Source organism: Danio rerio, chromosome 13 (genome assembly GCF_049306965.1).
Source record: "Danio rerio strain Tuebingen ecotype United States chromosome 13, GRCz12tu, whole genome shotgun sequence".
Taxonomy (NCBI): Eukaryota; Metazoa; Chordata; class Actinopteri; order Cypriniformes; family Danionidae; genus Danio; species Danio rerio.
This window is the reverse complement of record NC_133188.1, coordinates 37,651,997-37,673,109: the sequence shown is the minus strand read 5'-3', so window position 1 is coordinate 37,673,109 and position 21,113 is coordinate 37,651,997. Positions and strand designations below refer to the sequence as shown.

Here is a 21,113-nt window from a genome sequence, read left to right as displayed (position 1 = left end):
TAGACTCATTCATGACCTTCTACATGCAGCAGTGAAGGTTTGTTTATGCGATAAGATAACACAGAGTAAGCAGAATAGCTAATTAGCATTTAATTCCAGTCACTCATAAGCAGCTGCGCGCATATATCGTAGCCAGAAGTGGATTCATGCAACCATAACCACGCATTTCCATCCTTGTAATGATGACAACGCCGAAACCCCTCCATCCTCACGGTGAGATTAAAGTGGTTCATCAAGTGCTGAAGTTAGCGATTTGTCCCGCAAAGACAGACTCATCATGGCTAATTGTGAGAGATCCTCTCAGGGGCCGCTGTTGGCCTGGATGAAGGAGCTGATTGGTCTGTTGTGCTCACGGCCCCTCTGGTTGTGACCACCATGGATTAAAGCAGATCCATAACTCATGCGCACCAGATGGTGGAGATGGGGTCAGCAGCTGGAACAGCACACCCTCAGACTTTACGTCTTCCCAGTCCAAAGCTGCTGGTCTTTGGCCAGCTTCATTAAAGCCTGAGGTTGTCTAGTAATTCGCAGAGCTGAGAAACAATCTGAATATAGTTGCAATATGGAAAATTTGAGCCCTTATGCATTCCAGCTGTGAGACATACAGCATGTGCAGTTCTTTGAAAGCTAGCGAGTAAACCAATGCCTTTGTTATGATTTAGTAAGAATAAAAAAAATAAATGAATCAATTTTATTACATGGTTTTCTGGGAACTGTCTTGGCAGTTAGTTATAATAATTGACATTGACGATTTGCTATGCATTAAGAAGTTTATCAAACTCTGTGAGAGCCCTCAAAATAAAGCAATGCAACTGCTACAGTTTTGATCCAAATTATTAAAGAAAATGTTCCGCAGTGATAGCGAGGACAGCACTGTCATTAGCATTGTGGTGATAATTAACTGATTTTAATTAAAACATGCTGCCAATGAAACCAGGACAGGAAAGATAACATCTCAGGATATTATCATTGCACTGGCACTGTTTTTAAAGGAGAAAAATCTACTATAAAACAGAGGTTGTGTGTTCAGAATTGTTTAACGTGTGTGTGTTGTACATGACTTATTTCTTAATGATGCCGCATGTATTTTATTCATAATTGAGATGGTTGATTTTTATTCATTTATTTATTATCGTTCTTTTTAAATGTGGTTGGTTGGTTTATGTATATGTTATGTATATGTATGTCTATATTGTTCCCTGTAACTGTCCGCTATTTTTTATTAGATTAGAAGGATATTTTTTGTAAAAGTAGGATAAACAGAGCTGCTTGAATGCTGGTAAAGTATACAAGGATGTTTGAATATTTGAATATTTATTATTATTATTTTGCCTTTTCTCAGCAATCAAAATGTTATTTACAAACCCTTGCACTTCATCTCTTTTTGGTTTTACAGTAAAGCTGACTAAATATTTAAGTCACACTTGAAATAAAAAATTAAAAAAAGAATCTTTCTTCTGTATTTTGATGTACAATCACTGGACAATTTTTATGTACAGGTTACTAGTACTAAACTGGGCACCATTGTGCCTTCAGAACTGCCTAAAATCACAGTAGAGTTTGAGCATGCAAAATTTCTGCGATGCTGCAAAAAGCAATCTGATTTAAAAAAAAAAAAAAAGGTTAGATAATAACAATTGTTCCATATTTTACATTTCTGTAGAGAGAGGTCATGATCTACTATTGGTCTCACAAAATCACTTGATGCAATTTCACAGGTCAGAATTTACCAAGCTTGAACTTTCAAATGCAGTGCCATGCAAAACTTGTCGCACGAGCCTGCGTTTCCAGTCTGCTGCATTTGTATGCATATGAATAGAAGTTTATTGGGCTAAAAGTGCAGTGTGACTGCGGCTTTAATACTTGGTGGCATAATTGACTATCAACAAATAATGCCATGCTCATAATCATTAAAATTCCCATTCCTTTACTATGATGGGGATTGGTTTAAACTTCATTCAGTTGCTGCTATGTGATTGGCTGATTAGATATTTGATTTAATGAGGATGGGGATCTGGTTTAATTGATTGGTTGGTTGTTGATTAAATTTGTTACTACTGACTGGCTGTTGATTGGATTTGGTACTATTGATTGATTGATTGTTGATTGGAGGCACTGAACTAATGTGAGATTCCAGATGATTGCAATAGATGAGTGGGCTTTGAGCAGACTAAATCAAAACAAAACTGTAAAAAGTTCCACAACTGTAAATTAGGTTCATCATTTGGCTTTTGTTTTGCTTGAAATTGCCTCATTTTGCAACAACAACAACAGTTTGAGCATTGACAGAGCTTCACAGTAGGTCATCCACTGATGCCCAAGAGGAAACCAACAGAGAATGCTGCCTGGATGTGTCTCTATCTGAAATTTTGCCTCAGGTCCTGCTGATCACTGTGTTGCAATCACCATCTAATACAGCATCTAACAACTCCATCTAACAGCAATGTCAACAATGTTTGATCATCTTCAATACTGTATTTCTACTGGATTCAAGATATCTCAGGAAAGCCAGAGTCTTAAATGTCTATAAACTCACCACGGATCTCAAGTTATTGTCCTTCATCAGCTTGAGGGAACTATAGTAGCAGGATTCAAGGTCATCTCTTTGGGACTGGCCCACATTTCCTCTGGCGATTGGGCCGACAGTGTGGATCACATCTGAAAGAAGATAAGAGACAGCAAAAAAAGCTTGTTTATATATGTACACTGACAAAAATGTAAAGATTTGTTTATATAATCCATAAAGTAAAGATGCGCCACAGTAGACAACATGAATTTCTAATTAAAACTATGACATTGTTTAACACCAAATCCCGCATGACAAACAAAAACAAAACAAAGCTTCTTGTCAGATCTTCAAAGGCACGTCGTACAAGAGAATGACAAATAGAACTGTTTCAGAACGGCAGAGGATCATGGGAACAAATGCGCACATTCCTGATTCTACTGGGTACAGAACAGCTTATTTTTTTCTGTGACGTTATCGTGCCACAAAAACAAAAGTCAGCCAACAATGACAAGATTCAACAATGGTACAATGGGGCTGATTTGAACAAGCCAAAAAAAAAAAACTGCCCGAAATCAAGTGCATTTATTCAGTTAATGAAATGGAAGAGCAGATAGAAAATCAATTACTCCATCCTTTTATCCTATCTATTCATACATTCATATCTGCTCGTAGCCGCCCTCCTGCTGCCTGTGCATAGTAATGTGCTGGTTGTCAGTCAGAGGAGAGGCTGGTCTGAGGCGAGAGGGCTGAGCAAAGCTGGCTGCTTTAATTAAATCATTGCATGGATGACAGGGGAGTTAAGGAAGCTGTGCATGAGTCTGAGCGAGAAATAATGTAGCCCTTCCTGTCTGACTCCTCTAGGCCCTAGAAGGTGGGTGGCAGTGGACGATTAATAACCCTAAACAGGTTGCTTTGCTAGGCCTGTTCAAGATGCCTTTGTGGCCCTCGCTTCGTGTAGGGCTAGGACACACCAAGCCGATGGCTGTCCTATGGGTTTCATTGGTCTACTGGTCAGCGTGGGTGTGGCTAGTTGGTTTGGTGTGTTCAACTCATTGCTCCTTGACGAATTTAAAGGTTAAACTAGTAAACGATTAAAGTCAAGAAGGAAATCAAAGAGGCTGGCTATAATTCTTATACATTTCTCAAATATTTGTAAAGGATATGGATTATTAGATTCCCAAGCATACAGTTGAAGTCAAAATTATCAGCTCTCCTGAATTATTAGTCCGCCTGTTTAATTTTCCCGAATTCTGTTTACTGGAAAGAAGATGTTTAACACATTTCTGAACACAATACAGTAGTTTTAATGACTATATGTGTGATTTCTTTCATATTTTCCATGATGACAGTATATACTATTTTACTAGATATTTTTCACGATAGTAGTATACAGCTTAAAGGCTTAACTAGGTTAACCAAGGTAGTTTGTATAGTTAGGCAAGTCTACAGTTCTTTAGAAGTAAAAATATTATAGGAAATACTGTGAAAAATTCCTTGCTTTGTTAAATATAATTTGGGAAATATTATAAAATAATAATAACAATAATAATAATAAAGGGGGCTAATAATTATATGCCAACTATATGCAGTAGGAGTAAATCCTTCCATTTTGATTACTGTGATAATGGTAATCAATGCTGTTTATTTATGCTTTATATACGCATTGGAAAATCTTTCTCAATGCCTTTCTGAATGAGAAAACAGATAGTTGGCACATCAGCTGGCTACTGTCCGTTTGGTGTGTTCACGGGCAGATTTTTGGTCCAGACGTTATTGTATTACGTTACGTTACGTTACGTTACGTTACGTTGAGTTGCGTTGCGTCATGTTAGAATCTAAGGTATCATTAACCTCTCTAAAGGAGAAAAAAGAGGACCGTTTAAGCTGTAAAAAGTGAAAGGGAAGAAAGTGAGTAAACTTGTTGTCAAAATTATTTAGTAAACCTGATGACCTAAAATCATTATCACTATGTCAAACTAACAGTTCACAGTTTACCCACTTAGAAAAAAAAAACAAAAAACAAAAAAAACTCAATTGCTTTTAAGCAATCTGTTTATTTTTTTAAAGAAAGTAAATAAACACAATTGACAGTGTATATTTAGGGTAAACCAATCCTAAACAACAAGTTGCTTGGTTTCCATAACTGGCGGAAAGAAATTGCAAAATTGATAGACTGGCATTTCAGCTATTTCACACATACTGGAATCATACTGGACCAAATGCCAGTCGTAACTGTATAATACATGTCACACCTTTTAACCAGATGCAATTTTGCCATACTGCACTGCATCAAATAAGTTTCTATCAATTTTAAACACCACATTAGCCTAGGCTTTTTTTAAAATAGTACCTGACAAGTTAATTATCTTCTGATGGAAATTACAATAAATGCTACCAGACCCCTTGTATAGCCATCCTATAATACAAACAGCACATTACAAGTATTATACAATAAACCTCCATGCGTTGTATCAGCACCTGCTAAAAAGTAAAAATGCAGAACACATATAAAGTCAAGAAAAAAAATACTTTTTTAGCCTAGAGATATAGAGCACAGTTATGAATGAGATATTTCTTGGCATGTCAAATCGGATTGAAATATTAATGTACTTGTTAAATTAAAATCTCCAATTTAAGGAGGAAGTATGGATGGATATAACAGACATAATGTCCAGATACATCTGAAAGAAACACATATATGATGTTTATTTTGTTTATTGTCTTCTGCACACAGCTCTGGCTTTTAAACACAGTTGCTGGAGTATAAGCACAGATCAGCTGTTAATGCTGTCATACGGAGTGTACTAAGAACATCATATGTATAAATTGCTCTTTTCTGTGCACATCTGTTCAGCTCAAGTCTGTGTAAAGAAAGGATCGGGAACGAGGAGCATGTTTGCATTATTCACTCAAAGATTTCTATCTTTAGTGGTTCAGCAAATGAGAGCTGGGAGTGTGAGGGGGAGCTGGAGAGCTTTTCTTATTACATAATCCTGTTCTTTATGAATAAAAGCACAGTCAATAATTGATGCATTCTTGCCAGTTTCCATCTCAATCCTGCAATGACAAGCTGCCTTTCAAGGTGTACACAGAGAGACACATTTCAGCACCTTCTCTCTCCTTTAAAATGAGGCATCTAAAGGAAGACACGATGCAGACATCAATAACACTTATGCAAATAATAAAACACAATCCTTGCCTACTGGTATATTTAAAGGCACATGCCAGTTTTATTTGCAAATGCCCTCATTTTAGATTCAACTAGACAGTTAAACAGTTTTATCATTTTTGAATTCAGAATCTCTTTTTGCTTAGCATAAATCCATTAGCATTTTGCTCTTCTGTTGTTACATCAAGTACTAAGATTGACTGAACATTAAAAGTTGCTATTTTCTATGTCATTCTGTCTAGGAGCTAGATGAAAAATTATTTATTTATTTATTTATTTATTTTTTGAGTCAGATGCTAATGGTCTAATCTGATTAAATTATTTATGCTAATCTAAGATAAAAGTGGAAGTTTTCCTTAAAAAATTGTTTCGATTACCTGCAGAAAATTCCAGTATAAAAGACACAGACTAAATTTAGGCATATCGTTTATTTTTCTTCACTCAAAACAGCAAACAGCCTGTTTTGAGGCTTACAGCACTTATATCACATAATGACAATGAGACGAGACAGTACTCGCAGTGCTGATATATAGGGTCATGGCTAGATCAGCATTGTTGTTTAAACAGCATGCTGTCCAGTGTATGTGTTTGTTTGTGTGTGTGTTCTGGCCAGTAGTGTGGCCTCTTAATGAGGCTGTGACTATATGAAATATCATCTCTCTCTATACCAGCAGGACCCAGCTAGCATGATGGGACCATAATGTAGCCTGCACTCAGTTGTTTGCTATGCATAATACATGAACCTCCGGTCCACTAGAGCAACAACCCTTCAATTAGAGGATGGAGGACCAGAACAGACCATTTATAAATTCATGAAACTAAAGCTATAGTCGTACAACATGTGCTTGATATCTACACGTGTATAAATAATCCACAAGCCATTTGTTTTCTTCATTGCTTCATTCCTTTATATATACATACACATACACACACCGGCCACTTTATGAGGTGCACCTTACTAGTACCCGGTTGGAAATCCTTTTGCCTTTAGAACTGCTTTAATCCTTTGTGGCACAGATTCAAGATGTACCAAGAATATTCCTCAGAGATTTTGGTCCAAACTGACATGATATCATGACGCAGTTGCTGTAGACTGGTCGGCTGCACATCCATGATGTGAATCTCCTGTTCCACCACATCCCAAAAAGGTGCTCTATTGGATTAAGCTCCAGTTACTGTGGAGGCCATTTGAGTACAGTGAACTCAGTGTCATGTTCAAGAAACCAGTCTGAGATGATTCGTGCTTTATGACTTGGCACCTTATCCTGCTGGAAGAAACCATCAGAAGATGGGTACACTGTGGTCATAAAGGGATGGACATGGTCAGCAACAATACTCAGGTAGGCTGTGGTGTTGACACGATGCTCAAATAGTATTAATGGGCCCAAAGTGTGCCACGAAAATATTCCCCACACCATTACACCACCAGCAGCCTAAACCGTTGATACAAGGCAGGGTGGATCCATGGTTTCATATTGTTGACACCAAGTTCTGACTCTACCATCTGAATGTCACAGCAGAAATCGAGATCCAATCTTTTTCCAATCTTTTAATGTCTAATTTTTGTGAGGCTGTGCGATTTGTAGCCTCAGTTTCCTGTTCTTAGCTTACAGGAGTGGCATCCAGTGCGGTCTTCTGCTGCTGTAGCCCATCTGCCTCACGGTTTGAAGTGTTGTGCCTTTAGTGATGCTCTTCTGCATATTGTACCTCGGTTGTAATGAGTGGTTATTTCAGTTACTGTTGCCTTTCTATCAGCTCGAACCAGTCTGACCATTCTCCTCTGACTTCTGCCATCAACAAGGCATTTTTTTTGCCCAGAGAATTACCGCTCAATGGATATTTTCTTTTTCGGACCATTCTCTGAAAACCCTAGAGATGGTTGTGCATGAAAATCCCAGTAGATCAGCAATTGCTGAAATACTCAGACCAGCCCATCTGGCACCAACAACCATGCCAAGTCACTTAAATCACCTTTCCTCCCAATTCTGATGCTCGGTTTGAACTGCAGCAGATCGCCTTGACCATGTCTACATGCGTGAATGCATTGAGTTGCTGCCAAGTGATTGGCTGATTAGAAATTGGCATTGACGAGCATTTCTTCTTTTACAATTAAAACCATATCCTTTACAATTAAAAGGGAGTGCAGATAATTTAGCTCAATGAATGAATGAATGTTCATCCATAATGTTGATTAAAATGAAATAATGAAAAGATTGAAAAAAAGTGTTAAACATGATGACACCTATAAATAATAAAAAAACTACAATGTGTATATAATCAATATCATCTATTTTATGTACCTTAGTCTTGTAAATATTTTATTATTATTACTATTATTATTTTAATATTATTATTATTATTATTATTATTATTATTATTATTATTATCATCATCATCTCATAATTTACACACACATATAAATAGAACATTTGAGTATTTGTTGTTGTTTTATTTTTCTTTTATTTCTATTTCTGGTCATGGTCAAAAATACAAAGACCTGCTGCAAAACGCATAAAAAATAAAGAAGAATGAGAAAGAGAATGAAAATAAGGAGAATGAGAAGGAAAAGTAGAAGAAGAAGAAGAAAGAAGAAGAAAGAAGAAGAAGAAGAAGAAGGAGGAGGAGAGGAAGAAAAGAAAAGATAAGAAAGAAAGAACATGAAACCTTCATGAATTAAATATTGATACAGCATTAACATTCATCTAGTTGTTTGTAAAACAAGACACGACTGAGACAACGGTGAAAATGGCCCGAAAAACTATCGGCTTGACTACGAGATTAGACAATGCAGAGATGAAAACAATCATTACTTTTACTTATGCATGAACAAGGGCATGTTGACAAAAAGATTATCATTATTTTTGCTTGACTAGCTCCAGAATGAATAAATGCAAATATGCACTACGAAGATGCTTTTATGATGGTCTGTGCCTATTCTTTGCATTCACCTGGCAAACAAACAGCACCCAGGGGAATATGTATGTTTGGAGAAGACATTAAAAACAACAACAACAACAATGATTGACAAGAGATGTTTCCCTTTATCTTCATGTAGATTTTTACTCTTTAAAATCTCCTGGTGGAGAGGAGGATCACTGGATCTAATCATTCGATATATGTGAATACAAATGTGGCTAAAGTAGGACAGAAAAAATAGACCCTTTAAGTAAGGATGGGTTAGTGTGAAAACTAGGAATGTCAGGTTTCAGGTTTTGAAATATTACAAAAATGTGTCACTGTGTCTAATAAACTAATCAATAGTAATAAATAATAATAGTCTCTCGGCCTCTCTTGCGTGCACACTCGGTCTACCTCACGCACATTCTGTCTCTCTCACACATACACTTGACCACTCTCGCAAACAAGACCTGGTCTCTTGCACACACACTTGGTTTACCTCACACGCATTGGTCTCTACTTTTAATTTTGTCCAGTCTGCAACCTCATACACAACATGTCTTCCTTATGGTGATTTGTTGGCATCCACCAACGCCACAATGCATCGCTGATGTAAACATGAAGATGTGGGCTAGACAGCAGCCAAAATTTAATTAGCTTACCAAGCAACAGACAAAATCGTATTGTAACAATAACGGAGTTACTATATTTAAAAAGTAATTTATTAAAATATTAGTTGCTGTCAAACTTAATGTTGTTATAGTAATGCATTACTAGTAATGCGTTATTGCCCAACACTAGACATAACACAACTCAACTAAATGCAATGCAATGCAAATTAATGCAATGCAGCTCAACACAATGAAATGCATTACAACACACAGAAACTCAACACAACTCAATGCAAGTAAACAACACAACACAATGCAACCCAACACAGCTCAGTTTAATGCAATTGATCTCAACACAACATCCAGTAACTTAATGCAACTCAATGCACCAACAATCCCAGACCTCAACTTATACTCTCATTCCCAATACTTAATCTACAATCAAAATGTGCATCCACCAAAAGAATTATCAACAATTTGAAGATGGCCAATTAATAATTGTCATCCCTATTGCAAACATCTGTAGCCGTATAGTATTTGAAACAAAGAGATCATCCAAATGAGTCATCCAAAATCATCAAATATATGAACAGATCAATATTGAACTGACAGAATGGAGTGTTTTTGTGTATTCAGGGTTACTGGCAGGTCATAGACTGTGCTTTAGTAAGGAAGTCCACCATGCCCTGGAGATAAACTGGCAATCATACCCCATAGCTGATGAGCTTCCCTGTCTACCTTTTTTTCTCAAGCATTTCCATTTGACTTATCTACTGTAATTTCCCACTTGAGGCACTGAGGTGGTGGTATAATTCACCTCATAAAGATATTTAGCCAGCTAGGCTGACCAGCACTCACCAGTGAGGATGGAGAAAAAGAGCTATTATTCTGAGCGATACCTATGATTGTTTCTTTACGATTCTGTTTGTGTCAAGTCTTTCCTCCTCTCGATGCTTGCGTTTCGAGTGCTGACCGTTGAATGAACCCTGTGAAGGTCCATGTTCAACAGTAATTGCAGCATCTATGTCCGTTAACAAATGATAGGCTTACATGAACTGTGGTAATATGGTAATATAGAAGTAGTTTTCACATTGAAAAATATGCAGAACTGCAATTTGGAAATGATCTCAAGGAAATTCTTGGTGCTTATTTGTGGTTTCCTCATTTTTGCAGTTTTATGTTGAGGAAAGTTACTTTTAAACGTAATGCATTCTAATATTGAGTTACTCCTTCAAAACCTTTTACTAAGTAACTAATTACTTTACTTAGTTACTTTTTATGGAAAGTAATGCGTTAAATAAATTTTTATTTACTTTTTTGTTACTTTTCCATCCTGGCTAAGGATTGATCTCTTTCAGAACTTGCAGGTGTTTTTTCAGATTTTATTTTTTTTTTTTATAATGAAGCTCTGCAGTATTTTGTTTTGCTACTGTTGTTTGGTGTTATTAGTTTAGTTAAGTTTGAGATTAAGATTGCAATAAAGCCTGAGAGTACTAATAAGAAATAATTTATATTAAGGTGAAATCAAATTTTAAACCTTTAAAATGTTTACACAACAAATGTGTAAATCATTTCTCAAAAGAGAAAAAATCTTATATTACAAAATGTAGTTGCTTCAACAAGTTTTACTTACACATAATCTACACTTAACAATAATCCACTTCTTGTCTTCGATGAGTTCAAAATAACAAGAATCCATAGCATAAATGTAAGTCTCCGGCCTGCCATTGTTTCAGTTTCTGACTGTCTGTAATGATGACAATTAACTTGCAAATGAATCGTTTGTTTTAACCGGATCTTCTAAGTGAACTGGTTGAACCAGTTCATTAAATTGAATTAAGTGGCCTGAAATGGTTAGTGTATTTAGTAAGTATTAACATATCATAAACTCCCACTAACTCAAAGTAAACCAATATCCTGAGTTATTCAGTTACTAGAACAGTACGCCGAATCATCTGCTAAGAAAAAAGAGACCTGATGATGATGAATGTGAGTTGACTGTCTGTTCTCTTGCAGCACTATCTCATTAAGTGTGATTCAACCTGACTAAGGTTATTTTTATTTCGCAACATAATTTGTAAAAGCCAATTATGCAAGGTAAAAACTAACTTGGGTTACTTTTTTTTAAGTAACTGAAATAATATTACTTATTTTTAAAATGCGCTACTTTACTTGTTACTTTGGAAAAGTAGTATTATTACATAATGTGCGTCACTTATAATGAGTTTCCCCCAATACTGGTTGTATGTGTGCGTCTATAATCATCAAATCTGATGCTTTTCATGTTCTTGGACTATGTTAGCATGTTTTAACAAGCTGAGTGTCAATGCAAGTGCCTGAAAGTTATTTATTTATTCATTCATTTTTTTTCTGCTAAGCCCCCTTACTAATCAGAGGTCACCACAGCGCAATGAACCGCCAACTTATCCAGCATACGTTTAACGCAACGGATGCCCTTTTAGCCGCAACCCAACACTGGGAAACACCCATACACTCTTGTATTCACACACATACACAACGGCCCATTTAGCTTATTCAAATAATTTAAAACACAGGTCTTTGGATTGTGGGGGAAACCGGAGCACTCGGAACACGGAGACAATATGCAACTGACCCAGTTAGGGCTCGAACCAGTGACCTTATTACTGTGAGACAATCGTGCTACACACTGTGCCACCTGGAATTTTTAATTATGTGTTTTTATATGCTTATACATGAACAGCTAGAAACATCCAGCAACCCATGTCAAGCAGTCTGAAGGCAAGACCTAAGTATGGAGGGTTTTATAAGCAGAAATGTTAGTCTTAGAAGGATAACATGTATTTTAACTTCAAATAGAATAACAGCATGTTGGCATTCTCTATGCAGAATAATGACCGCAAGTCATTTTTCATCATCTACACTGATAATTGAAGTCCATGTAATCATAACAACTGTGTTATTTTCCATGTCTGCGGCCCACTTACTATTCCATTCATGTGCCGACCACAAATCGATGCGCACAGATAATGCAACTAGTAACGTGGAACCATGCATATTAATACTGAACAACACAAACGTGCACACAACTATTGTTCAGGCCCCCCTTCTCCGTAAAAATAAACGCCGCAGTTTGGATTGGACTAAAGCGTTCAAACATCCGCCATAGCTTAATCATGCAAATGAACACAGCTTCGCTTATAACATCCTTTGTGTAAAGGGGGCATACCTCCTTTTTTCTCATCTCTGTTATTATACGCTGTGCAGAATTTCATTTGCATAGATTTCAACCCCCAAATAGCTAGTAATAAATAAATAATTGAAGGAAACAGAAGTGCGGAGCCAAAGAAACTCAAGCTGAGTATGGAAAGAAGAGGAAAAATGTCTGGCTGTCAAGGATTCTTTATTCGGGAAGAGCAGATAAGACGGCTAGGTGTGTTGAGCAATCACCCTCAGGAATATGCGTCTGCCCCGCACCTCAACTCAATCAACGCGAATAATGCATACAATCACTTCACAATGAGTCTGTCAAGGGCACTTACATAAGAGAATGGGCCATACGGCATGGGCTCTGAATATGGATGCCTTTTCGCTCGCTTTACTCGACTGACCTCTCAAGCGTTCCTTCTCTTCAATGCCTTGTTCTAATCAAGCCGAGCTGAGGAGCTGTTTTATATGCGGTGGACAGAGGTGCGGGCAGCAGGGACTTATCTTATTCCAGCGGACACAAGCGGCCGCCCATGGGCTACCGTCAACAGCCATTAATAATGAAAAGCGGGGTCTCCAGGTGCTGCGCTCTGAGGGTCGACTTCCTCTACTTTACTCTGTGGGGAGGATGGAGACCAGAAAGAGATATGGTTTCGACGTTCTCGCACTGCCCTCACTTTATCTCCAGGCATTATATCTGCTTTTAACATGTACGTTAACGGCAACGTTCAGCCGAAACCCGAACCACATGTTTTGCTAAAGCTCGCGATGATAATGTGAGCCATCCGTGCTCACTCAAAACATCGTCTGAGATCGATTTTACATTGGTGTATTGGATCCTTTGATGTGTGAATTTAGCCCAAATGAAAGTCAAAGCAAACTGAGAGGTTTTAGATGGAATAAAAAACAGAAAAGGAAAGTGAGAACATTAGCAGGAGGGCCTCCCGTCTGGTTGTGTTTTAGGAGAAGGACAGATCATTGGTTTCGGGACAGCCCTGTTCCCACGTTTTACTGCTTTACCAACGACAGGTACAGCAGCTGGTGTCGCGATTGATCGTGAGGTACATCAAACGTCACCTTCAAACAGCCGGCTTGGGGGAGACTAGAGCGGCTTCTGTTCTTACAGCCCTTCTGCAAGCAGAAGATGCAGCACCAAAGGGGCGCGAACACATCAAAGACACCACACACCTTATTTAGGGTTGTGCACCGCTTTGGCAGAACTTGAATACAGGCTGTGATTGCTATTTCCAGGCTTTCCCACACAAATATTAATCTCTAGGCGAAAAACAGTGTCAACAAAGGCAGATTAAAGAAATTGTTCTCCTAAAAAATTGCATTCTGACAGGTATTTCCTTACTTTTTCATAGTAAGTGCATATCATTCAGATAACAAAGAAGAAAACAATGATCTTTTGTTTGTTTTTATTGTATTATTATTATTATTAGTAGTAGTAGTAGTAGTAGTGGTAGTAGTAGCAGTAGCAGTCATAGTAGTAGTAATAGTAGTAGTAGTTTTAGTAGCTGTAGTAGTGATAGTAGTAGTAGTAGTGGAGGTAGTACTGTAGTTATAGTAATAGCAGTAGTAGTAGAGATGGGGGTGGTAGTAGAAGTCCTAGTAATAGTAAAAGTAGTAGTAGTGGTAGTAATAGAAATAGAAGTAGTAGTTATAATAAGTACTAACCATAGTAAGTAGTAGTAGTAGTGGTAATTGTAGTAGCAGCCGTAGTATGTAGTAGTACTAGTAGTAGTAGTCATAATAAGTACTAGCCGTAGTAAGAAGTAGTACTAGTAATGGTCATAAGTACTAGCCATAGTAAGTAATAGTAGTATTGGTGGTGGTTGCAGTAGTCGTAGTAAGTAGTAGTCATAATAAGTATTAGTTTTAGTATACAGTATAGTAGTAGTGGTAGTAGTAGTAGCTGTAGTAGTACTAGAAGTAGTAGTCATAATAAGCACTTGCCGTAGTAAGTAGTAGTAGTAGTAATGGTGGTAGTAGTGGTCATAATAAGTAGTAGACATAATAAGCATTAGCTGTAGTAAGTAGTAGTAGTGGAAGTAGTAGTAGTAGTAGTAGTAGTCATAATCAGTATTAGCAATAGTAAGCCGTAGTAGTAGTCGTCATAATAAGTACTAGCAATAGTAAGAAGTTGTATAGTAAGTAGTGGTAGTAGTAGTAGTAGTAGTACTAGTAGTGGTGGTGGTAGTAGTACTCATAATAAGTACTGGCCATTGTAAGTAGTGGTGGTTAGTAGTAGTACCCATAGTAAGTAGTAGTAGTAGAAGTAATAGAAGTAGTAATTATAATACGTACTAACAGTAGTAGTAGTAGTACTAGTAGTAGTCATAATAAGTACTAGCCATAGTAAGTAAAAGCAGTAGTAGTAGTAGTGATGGTAATAGTCGTAGCAACAATATAGCATAAAATAGGCTATTCAATTAATATAATATAATATCTTTTTTTAATATAATATAGGACGACACAGAGGCTCAGTGGTTAGCACTGTGGCCTCACAGCAAGAAGGTCGCTGGTTCAAACCCGAGCTGGTCCAGTTGGCACTTCTGTGGGGAATTTGCCTGCTCTTCTTGTGTTCACATAGGTTTCCTCCGGGTGCTCCGTTTTTTCCCAGTGTCCACATGTGGTATAGGGAAATTGGATGAACCAAATTGGCCGTAGTGTATGAATGTGTGTGTACGGTTGTTTCCGAGTACTGGCAGGAAGGGCATCAACTGGATAAAACACATGCTGGAATAGTTGGTGGTTCATTCTGCTGTGGTGACCCTTGAAAAATAAGGGACTAAGCCGAAGGAAAATGAGGAATATAATATAATAATACAATATAGTATAGATCTGCTAGAACTCATCCTAAGAAAAATGAAAATCCTAATGAATGTATTAGATCAGCACAGCACCTTATAAACATTCTGAACACCTTTTCATTTGCTCTTAGATTGTGCATTGTAAATAATTAAGCTCAGTGCTTGTTTTGATGACCTCTGTGTCTCATTTTCTGATGACAATTGTGGTTAGCGACGGAGCTGGCTCTGGGGCCCCGAGTCCCCTGATGAACTAGCGCACACTTCGGAGGGAATGAGAGTCAAGTCTAATTAAGATACTCCAACAGCAGATTAAACAACGACAGGGCAGAATCCAGCATTCACACTCCACCTGAGAGCAGACAGACAAAAGTTCTGGAAAAAATCCGGATGTTACGGCTGGTGACAGTGATGTAGAAATGAGAAAAAAAAAACCTGCACTGAAAAACCCCAACGATCCTTTGGCACGCTAACGCAACTTATTACATTTTACACTATCATTACTTTTAAGGAGGCACCTGCTCATTCATCGTGCTGCATTTAAAGCTTAGTTAATTTGGGAGAGAAATGAGGCTCAGATGATGGATTGGAGCGGCAAAATTAGATCTATTAGAATTCAGAGGAACCGGCAGACAATAATCAAAGTACTTTCATCCTACTTGGTGCAATTATCTTTGCACTTAAGAATCAACAAAGCACGTAATGACTTTCGATACAAGTGGTGAAGTGAAGTCAGTCGTCACAGCATTTAATGGGTTAACCGAGAAACTGCTAACCCCCTGACTAGATTTTTTTTAAACACACACTGGCCAGGCGAAATGTGCTTGAAATTATTTTACTTTGTATCTCTTTAAGCATTTTAGGTACCACAAAGATAAATTCTACAGCAGAATTGTTCTTTTTTTAACATCTTCACCAATTCTGAAGCAACAAAAGGCTTTTTTCCACAACATAAAAACAAGATTATTTTATATTTTTACAAAAGCTGTGATGCTAAGACAATTGTTACAAAGCAAATGGTCAACACAATGATAATAAACACTAGTTAAGGACAAAGAATACACTTTTAAATCACAATTTATCACATGATTATTTTCTCTGATTAATCACATTTATACGCAAAATTCAACATTGAATTTAATGGGTTCTGATTTATATAAAAAAGCTTAATATTTTAAACAACTAAAGAATTTTTATAAGAAATTTTCCCTTTAAATATTAACAGTTAGAAATAGTGTACATTGATATAGTACTACAAACTTAAACATTAAAGTAATTTAATTAAATCTATAACAAAGTCATTTGCCTACTCTTCATTTCGGAATGGTCATTTAGAAGAGAGACATTGGCATTTAAATTAGTAAAAATAGTAATAAAATTAATGAACTAATGAATTGATGAAAATGAATGAGTTAATGAACATTAAAATAATTCTCAAAGTTAAATTATTTAATAGTTAACATATCACCTTGACCAGCAATATATAAAAACAAATAAACAACGATTAAAAACAGGATATTTTCTTTGTTTTGGTAAATCTACTTCGGCTCACAGTTCTTTAGGACTTCACATACTTTGGTCATGACATCAGACAGATGATCTCTTAAAGGAAGATGAGAAGCTTGGTTTTTCCTAAATAGCCTGACTTTAATGGCAGATTTCTGCAGTCGGATGGATTAGGTATGACAGCTCATGTAAGGCTTTCCATGTTAAACCATGGAATGGTTGACCTGAATCTAGGAGGAGGTTAAATGTTGCCATGTGTTGCATAAGAACGCCGCCAACTACTCCGATCAGTGTCCTCTAAAACAGACACTGCATTTCCTTTGCACTTCACATCCTGATTGGGAAGTAGAAACCAATGAACCTGCAAAAAAGTAGGTCGCAATAATCATGTTATTAATAGGTCTATACCCTGTCTATGCAGTCCCTCCCTGTATATCAGCAACCTTGACAAATATTAGTAAAGAAGGCTGAGAAAATGTCTTTAGTGCTTAAATTTTTGATCGTTTGCTCAAACTAACCAAAAACAAACAAACAACAACAAATGAAGATGCTGGAGTTTTTAAATGAGAGTAGAGATAACTGATACAGCCAAGGCGCGAACCAGCAACCTTCTTGCTGTGAGGCGAGAGTGCTACTGTGCCACTGTACTGCTGGGTTAAACCATCTTGAATCATCTTCCACCGTCTCTCATTAGCTTTACATGCATAATATCAGCCAGTCAAACAAACTGACTTCTCAATATCAGCATCGGCCATTAAAAATACTGTATCGTTGATCACTACTGTTAAGAGTGAATTGCGACAAGCAGGCAGATTCATAACACTTTCAGTTAACTAACTCTTTATTATCGCCCTGATGGTAGAAAAGGACAATAGGCATACTGTAGCATGTTTTTGCCATTCTCTTCTAACCACATCCCATTTTGCGAAGCTCATAAAGCTGTTGCCTCAAAACACATTACGATGAATGACTGAGTGAGTCTCGCCTTTGCGTTTCCTCATACTGTTTTTCTGATTATTGATTAATGTCCTGTCCAAATGTAAATATGAATGCGTTTTTAACCTTTTTTTGCTCATCTGAAATTCAAAGAAGTGCCAATAATTATGGTACCATTGTACATTTGTTATTTGAAATTGTGGTACTACTTTTTTAGATACTGGATCAACAGATCTAGACCCAGAAATAGATTTTAAAACAAATCACTTATGGCAACACAAATGTGGTTGTTTATTAACCTGTAGCTAGTCTGCAATTAATACATTCAAAAACATACAACACCCTCGAGAATTGATAGTATTTTAAAAAACCACAGTTGTAAAATGACTCAAACAGCAAGACTGACACAAAAACTCAGCCGTACCCTCAGAAAAAAAAGTGTATTGATTCAATCCAGGAGGGAAGACGGGCTTGTAAAATTGTCTGAAACATGAAAAAGCGGCATGCATGAGCAGATGTGACAGCTAGTCCCATTTTTCACACTTAAAATAGACAGCCGGCTCAACACTGACGAGACGAGTGTTATTATTGATTGCCAGTCAATCATCCTCGCATGAAACATACACACATCTGATACGTGACAGACATAAATCTGCGTATTCAAGTGTTGTGTTGTGGTTAGGGCATGACTATATTTAAAATAAATACATACATATATAATACCCTATTTTTATATTTACATTATTATTTAAAACAATGATTACATATCAAAGTGTATTTACATAAAATTACAAGAACTATTTAACAGATCTATGACCGGTAGTTATTTTATTTATTTATTTGAAACATATTCACACTCCAGAGTGTTGTGCTCCAGTTTAGTTTAAAACAAGCCGGTAGGGAGGAGATGTCAGTGGGGCGTGCAGGACCGGTGGGTTGTCCTTATAATTCGCTTCATGGATGAGTGATAATAGAATTCAGCGTAATCAGCCATGGGGTCCAACTTCTCTACCTTCCCCTATCAGGCAGACTGCTTTCACACAGCTGTGAGTGAATAAAGCTAACAGGAGGGAAGACAGAGCCCTGTGGGGCTCCGGTGGTTCAAACAAGCCCTGCTTCTGCCCTGCCCATGGAGGCGGCACAGGAAACACACGCTCGCTCCGCTGTTACACACTTACCTGATGCTCGCATGCTTCTTATCAAAGATTACAAATCCAAAACTAGCACACCAAACCTGATGAAGTTCTGTCGCTGTTTCCCTGCTGACTGACACTCTTGCTTCAGAAATCATCAATCCTTATTGCCACATGCACAATTCAGAAACTGAATAGCAATTACTCTAATGTGGACACAGTTGTTAGTGCATTCATTTATGCCTCTTTTAAAAGGATTAAGGTTTTCCTTAATGATAATTCTTGGACCCGGATTAAGAGCGAGAACAAAGGTATGAGGGATTTTTAAAGCAGCTGGAACACTCAATGGAAAATCTATTAGCTTTATTTAATTTGGGTGAAAATAATCAGCGGATGTTTTGATCATTATCTGTTATAACAATGTGATACTGTACAATGGCTATTCCTGCAAGAATTAGGAGTTAATACAAGTACTAAACTCACATATTATTAGCATAAACACTTGCTAAAATGTTTGAAGAAAACATAATATGATCAAATTTGTAGTTAGATGTTTGAATTTGTCAGGTCCAAAACAGAAAATTATTAATTTAGTCCTGTTTCGCTTGGTCTTTACACTGACACTTTTAAATCAGAATCTAAAGGCAAGCATGCCTGTACACACACAATGTATATCAGCTATTCAATTATGCATATTATTGTATATATTATTTTATAGTACAGTTTTTTACCTAATATACAGTAAACTACTTGACAAAAGTCTTGTCGTCGATCCCAGTTCTAAGAGCTACAAATAATAACTTGAACTTAATTGTTCATTTGAAAAAATTGTCGGAAGGTAGATTTTTCCAATGAATCATCTGTTAAACTGCATCCCAATCACCACAAATATTGCAGAAGACCTATTGGAACCTGCATGGGCCCAAAATTCTCACAAACATCAGTCAAGTTTGGTGAAGGAAAAATCATGGTTTGGGGATAGCAACATCAACAGCCTGACGTATCAAGACATTTGTGCTGCCCATTACATTACAAACCACAGGAGAGAGAAATTCTTCAGCAGGATATCACTCATAGCATAGAAGGTCATGGTGCTCCAGAATTGGCCAGCCTAGTCACAAGACACGAACATTATTGAGCATGTCTGAAATAAGATGGAGGAGTCATGGGAGATGATTCCAAAGTATCTTGATGAACTCTGGGAGTCCTGCAAGAACGATTTCTTTGCCATTCCAGATGACTTTATTAATAAGTTATTTGAGTAATTGCAGAGATGTATGGAAGCAGTCTTCCAAGCTCGTATGGCAGTCATACACAATATTAATTCTTTTTCCACTGCACCATGACTTTATATTCTATACTCTACATTTTTCTGTTAAGTGACAAGACTTTTGTCTAAGCAAAGTCAGACTTTACTGTCCTAATTAAATTATTAAAAATCAAGGCATGATCATATTTTATTTTGGTAATACAATGCAATCTAGAGGCCTTTGCCTTTCATATAAGCCACTTCTGATACCAAATGATCAGCTAGAAGTAAAGTTATTATTTTGTTCCTAATACTTAGATAGGCGACAAGACTTTTGTCAGGTAGTGTACAGTATGTATATTACAGGTAACTGAACATCCAAAACAATATTGAATGCTTGTCTGAACACAGCTGAATGCGAGTGTGCTGAAGAGAAGTAATTGATCTCAAGTCGCATTTAAAGATTAAATGGTTGTTTTTGCCCTAAAAAAAAAAGTTCAAATGTGAACGGCAGAGAGCTGAAACGCATATTATAAATATTTATATAACTGCCACTCTTATTTATTAAGTAACTTTCTGAATTCATTTTCAGTCCGTTTTATGCTGCTGCTGTTTAGCTGATATATGTAATCTCATAGTTGTTTGTTATGATGACTGGCTGCTGTCTGCTTGCATTTAAATCTCTTAGATTAATGTTTCGTTTCTCGTGTTTCGCAATGTCAAGTTCACTCTATTTAACCACTAACAAAATCGCCTATGTCTGTCTCTCTCGTTAACTTCTTTCCCTTATCTCTTTTGAATATCAAAATCGATACAGTCTAGAGTGAAAGAGAGTGTGTGTGAGAGAGAGAAAGAGAGAGAGAGGGTGCCCGCTAATAGAAAACCAACTTCTCTCAGTCCTCCAAACTGTCTGTGCGTATTCACATCATAACACTTCACCGAGGTCCCCCAACACTTCATATATAAGCCAGACAGTTTGCCTTCCAGCCATATCACTGTAGTCCCAGTGATACTTGCCAAGAATACTGTACAGCACGACATTTATTCTTGAAGGGACATGGAATTCAATTCCTCATTGTGTCTGGGTGTGTCCCTCAGGCAAA

The 21,113-nt window shown here is 37.1% G+C and overlaps 1 protein-coding gene across 6 annotated transcripts in view; it reads right to left on the bottom strand.

Moving 5' to 3' along the window:
- macrod2 (mono-ADP ribosylhydrolase 2) overlaps positions 1–21,113 on the bottom strand; it is an 862,720-nt gene that overhangs the window by 341,234 nt on the left and 500,373 nt on the right. For all 6 annotated transcript variants that reach the window (XM_017358720.3, NM_200549.1, XM_073919424.1 and 3 more), the window contains 1 exon segment: positions 2,537–2,658. In XM_017358720.3, coding sequence (XP_017214209.1) covers positions 2,537–2,658 — 122 coding nt within the window.